The following is a 5,220-nucleotide window of genomic DNA, read 5'->3' as shown; positions in this document are numbered from 1 at the left end:
TTATTGTTTGATATCATAAATTTTATCCAATAAAATCCAATTATTAATATTTACCAATTTATGATATTTTGCTCAAATAATTTACCAATTATTGAAATCAAACATACTTAGACATGTTTACAAAGTAATATTTTATTTTAAAAAATTAAAATTGATGCAAAAAAAAATTGAAAATGGAATATTTTTTATTTTTAATGAAGTGTGAATGTAAAAATTATTTATAATTTTACAATATCAAGTTAATTAAAGAAAATACCCAACTTTAAATAAATAAATAAAAACCAACAATAACAACTTCCAAACAAGTTTTCATTTTATTTATTGTTAATAGTCGTTTTTATTAACTAATTATACATGTTTTTTTAGAACGAAAACTGTTTTTTATAATTCAATTTTCAAATATAATTTTATTTATGAAAATATTATAAATTTATTTTTAAAAACTGTTTTTTAAAAACACTTCCTAAGCATGCCTCAGCTTTTAGAAGTGTACGGGCTTCTACTCTTGCATGTATTCTGTTGGTTTTCTCTTATTAAAACTCCAGTGAGGTTCAATTATAAACTGACTGATCACTTTATTTGAAAACGTGGAAGCATCTTACAGTCCAAAAGCAGAAAAAACAAGGAAAAAGACGAGCTTAGAAAGATTTGTTGCATTGGAAATGCTCTTCAGTACAGTCCAAGCATTTCCTGGTAGCGCTTTATGAAACTTCTCCTGAGCCTTCAAGATGCCGTACGCCTCCACCCGTGTATTGAGGTGGCGAGGCAGATCTTCTCCAGATCTCCTTCTATCCGAGAAAGCTCATCCATTAACTCAGGAGACAAATCATACAAACTTAGGTTCTGCAAATTTTTTCGTTGCAGCAATCCATGGGAAAGCCTTTTCATTTTAGGGCAAGTATCAATTACTAAATCCTTCAGATCAGGCATTGCCCCTTCCTCCGCAATCAATTCTTTTAATTCTTTCAAATTCCAGAGCTTAAGGGTTTCGAGTTGCTGGAATCCTCCAGAAGTACAGACCATCTTCTTTAACATAGAGGAACAATGGAATAATCTGAGAAATCTCAAGTTTGGCAGCTTCTCTAGGGTCACCATTGGGTCTTGCTCTATATTCCAACATTCCAATTCCAAGGAGACGAGGTTTGGAGGGTAGAATTCAATTTCATCAGGGAACCTTTCGAGCCTTCCTCTTAAACTTAGATGGTAAAGGTAAGTGTGGTCTGAGAAAGGCATGAGGTGCGGCATGGTTAAAATTCTCTCCTATACGAGGATACAAACACAAGGATTGAAGAGCAGTTAGCTTTTTTACTGACTCGGAAAATCCCTGGTTCTTTGTTTGTGCGATTTCGGTCCATGCAATTGTCAGTTCTCTAAGCTCAATTAATTTTCCCAAGCCTTCACCACAGCACCAACTGCCTGCTCTTAAACCTAACGATTGGAGGTTTGTTAGGTGGCCAACACTCAAAGGACCATTCCTGCACTTATCTATCACTGACTGGCTTGAAACCACACCATGACCGTATAGATGTCTCAAATGGTGCAATTTCCAAATGGTAGAGGGAATTATTTCAATTAAAGTGCCTCGAAAGTCTAGGGTTTGTAGATTAGTAAGACGACCTATGGACGATGGAAGACTTTTTATGCAGGTTCCCCTTAAGCACAAGTACTTAAGGTGGATAAGTTCTCCTATGGCTTCTGGGAAGGTACTGATAGGCATGCGTTCTAGGTCCAGTACAGTGAGCAATTTGACACGCCTGTGTAAAGATCTCAAAATGTTTTCTTGGAAGCATACAGAAAAACAAATGAAAGATCGGAGACTACGTGAAGTATGCAAGTGTTTAGAATTAGTCTTCTTACCTTGATGAATGGTTAGTCGACGAACACTAACAGGGGATGTAGAATCAATGCTTTCATATCCCTCAAAAAAATTTGTATCTTTGGCCTCAGAAATGGCAAGGTCTCGAAGCAGATCGTGCATGCGACAGGACATCACTCTTCCATCGAAACTCCTGGCAGCCACTTGAATCATGCTTCTATGTACCAATTCCTGTAAGTGATCTTCCGTGACGTCTTCCGCTATTTCTTCTCCTCTTCTTTGTATAAACCCTTCTGCAACCCACAAGCGGATCAACTTATCTGTCCTGATTTCTGAGTCTTCTGGGAAAAGACCACAGTAAAGGAAACAGGACTTCAAGTAATACGGCATATCATTGTAGCTTAAAGCAAGGACCCCCAAACATGAGTCTGGACCTTGATTTAGGTGCCAAGTTAGGCTGTCCAGTACTTTTTGCCAGGAGAGCGGTGTCTTTTCTTTTCTTGATAGAAGGCCTCCCAAGACCACAATTGCAAGGGGCAAACCCCCACAATTTGCTACAATTTTCTTTCCCAACTCTTCCAATTCTCTGGGCAAACAGCATTTGCACTCCCAGCCAGAAAAATTTTCTTGAGAAAGAGCTCCCAACTCTCTTCTTCAGTCAGAAAAGAAAGTTCATGGGGAATGGTTTGTGGATCAGCATAAAGACCAATCTCTTTATTGCGTGAGGTGATCAACACTCTGCTGCCATTCACCGAGTCAGGAAAATACAAGCCCAACCTATCCCAAGCTTCATTTCTCCACATATCATCCATAACTATCAAGTACTTCCTGGTAGTCAGGTAATCACGAAGACTATTCCCCAAATCGCTCTCGTTCATTTTACTCCTTTCCTCTTCGGAGAGAATCCTAACACAAACAGCAACGCCTAGCAAAAGCTCCCTGATTGTATACTCTTGAGAGACATAAATCCAAGCATGACAATCAAAGCATTGCCGGACATCATTATCATTATAGACTTTCTTAGCCAGGGTAGTCTTTCCCAAGCCACCCATGCCCACGATGGACACCACAGCTCTCCGCATCTCTCCATTAAGCAGATTTTGCTTAACGCTTTTTGCATCCTCTTGAATTCCCACCACGTTTACTTCTTCCACAATCGGAGCCCTCCTCTCTTTATGTGGCACAACTTCGTTGGACGAGCTTGCAGCTGGTAAGGTTTCGACACCGTACCTTGATTTGTTAGCCATGATCTTCTCAATCTTGATATTGATCTCTCTGATTCGAGACTCGAGCTTGTGAACAAATCGTAACTTAAGGAACTTGAGGCATTTGAGACTTCCTTGCTGTTGGTGATTCATCTCGAACATGAACCTGTCGATGACATCTTCGGCGTCATAGGTTACGTCCCTGATCTGACTCACCCAGAGCTTGATTCTTGGATCATATCTGCGCTTCGCATCCGCGTCTTTGAGAAAAAGGCGCATCCATTCGAGCTCGTTACTCAACAGCTTCACCTGCTCTTCTACTCTGCTGAGTAGAAATGCTTCCTGGGAAAGCAGGTCAGTTAACTTCTCTAGAAAAAACGTGACAATACTTTCAGCCATTAATTGTTTTCACAGTTGTTGCTGATCAACTGACAACCAGGTTTGTTGCTTTTAAATCCAGCTAAGTTCCCAGTTTCAAGGCAATTTCCGGGCAAATGGGAAATCACTTTCCGGGAAATTTCAGTTTGAATTTCCACTTACCATACAATTGAATGTAGTAGACTAGGTGGGCCCACTTGACCTGCTGACTTACCTCCGTTTTCCATATGGTTTCATTTTGTCAATTATGGTGGGCGGCCTCAACTTAGCCGCTTGCTGACCGTCTATCCTATTTCTTTTTGTCAAATTTTCCATGTTATGAGTGGAGCCTAAAAGTTTTGAATAAATTGTACTTTCTTTTCTTCAGTTTTGAAGTTCAAAACCTGGGATTTCATTGGTTTTTTTCTGAGCAGACACCTAAAATTCTAAGTCTAGCTCTATATTTTACCTTACTTTGCATCAGACATTTATCCCGTTTCCATGCAATTCATTTGCTGAAGGAGTGAATCGGTCAAGGAAGGCTTCTTCTTTCACTCAAGATGAAAGTGTGATTCCATACAATCTCATTTGGGTAATTGCGATGGGGGACCCAATTGACTTGACTCAGTGCTTAGCTTGTTATAGGTTGCAATGAGATCTTGACTAAAGCGGCGTACATAACCCGGAGGTAGCAGTGAAAAAAATATGAATTTAATTTTTAATTTCAAAAATAAAAAATAATTTCATTTGAATGTTATTGAAAAAAAAAGTTAATACTAACTCTCAAGGATTTATTTTTTTAAAATTTTAAATAAATTTTAAAAATATATAATATTTTATAAAGCCTACTTGAAACTCCTACTTTTTTTTTTCCTTTTTTATTTTAGCTTCATCATTTTTTTTTCTTCATACCTATATTATCTTAATTTATTTTTCATTCTTTTTGTGTATGTAAAAATTTTCATTTCACTATAATTTTTCTAATCAAATTAAATTTTTTTCAATTTTCAATTTTTTATTTAAAATTTTATTAAACATTTTTTTTAATATGTGTTATAATCACATTGAATTTGAGATTTAATTAAATAATAACTTATTTATAACTAAACTATATAATTATGTTATATTATACTATTTAATTAGTCAAATTAAGGAAGTTTATATCTAGCTTTAGAGTTATAGTTTTAGTAAACATGTGATCCTCATGTTACTATATAATGGATAATTTTTAGTAAAAAATCTCATCATTTTTAATTAATTTTTGGTTTGGGGGTGAAGGCTTAAGATTTGAGTAGGTTGAGTTTAAGACATACAAACAAGAGCATGCTATAAAATATTAATTATACGTCATAAAAACAAGTTGTAAAAGGTTATAAAATTAAATAAAATATATTATTAATCAATGATTCTTTTTTGCCTTCATGTCCCTCATTTTCACTTTCACTTTTTCTTGAGTTAAATTATTTATCTTTTATGCCCAATTGGGTGCAATTGTCTTTCCAATAATTTGGGGTTTGCCAGGTTCCTTTGTTTTTTAGTCTTGGAGTCATATTTATTAAAGGATGATTTGATTAAAATGGATGAAATAACCTTAAATTTGTAAAAATAATCTCTCTCATATTTGGTCATACTTATTTTGACTCATTCTTAACATGAGTTCACTCACGGTTTCTATTCAAGTATGAATTAATTATATTCATTTCTCATCTTTATGACTCGATAAATTTATTTCACTATTAACTTCTGTTAGTCAAAGGGATCTCCTAAATGAGTTTTGATGATAACAAATCATGTTTTTCACTATTGAGTTTAAAATTAAGATGATTTTCAAGTAGTATTTGC

The 5,220-nt window shown here is 35.5% G+C and overlaps 1 protein-coding gene across 1 annotated transcript; it reads right to left on the bottom strand.

The window, feature by feature from the left end:
- Window positions 1–723: 723 nt before the first annotated feature.
- On the bottom strand, window positions 724–3,420 carry LOC100257205 (putative disease resistance RPP13-like protein 3). The gene is made up of 3 exons (XM_010662978.1): window positions 2,391–3,420; window positions 1,889–2,157; window positions 724–1,260 (listed from the first exon to the last, which is right to left on the bottom strand). The coding sequence occupies exons 1-3, from the start codon at window positions 3,418–3,420 to the stop codon at window positions 724–726; spliced, it is 1,836 nt and encodes a 611-aa protein (XP_010661280.1).
- Window positions 3,421–5,220: the final 1,800 nt, after the last annotated feature.

This window comes from Vitis vinifera, chromosome 15 (genome assembly GCF_030704535.1).
Source record: "Vitis vinifera cultivar Pinot Noir 40024 chromosome 15, ASM3070453v1".
In the NCBI taxonomy this organism is placed as follows: Eukaryota; Viridiplantae; Streptophyta; class Magnoliopsida; order Vitales; family Vitaceae; genus Vitis; species Vitis vinifera.
Note: the sequence above shows the minus strand (reverse complement) of the source record. Positions and strands in the feature narration are given on the sequence as shown.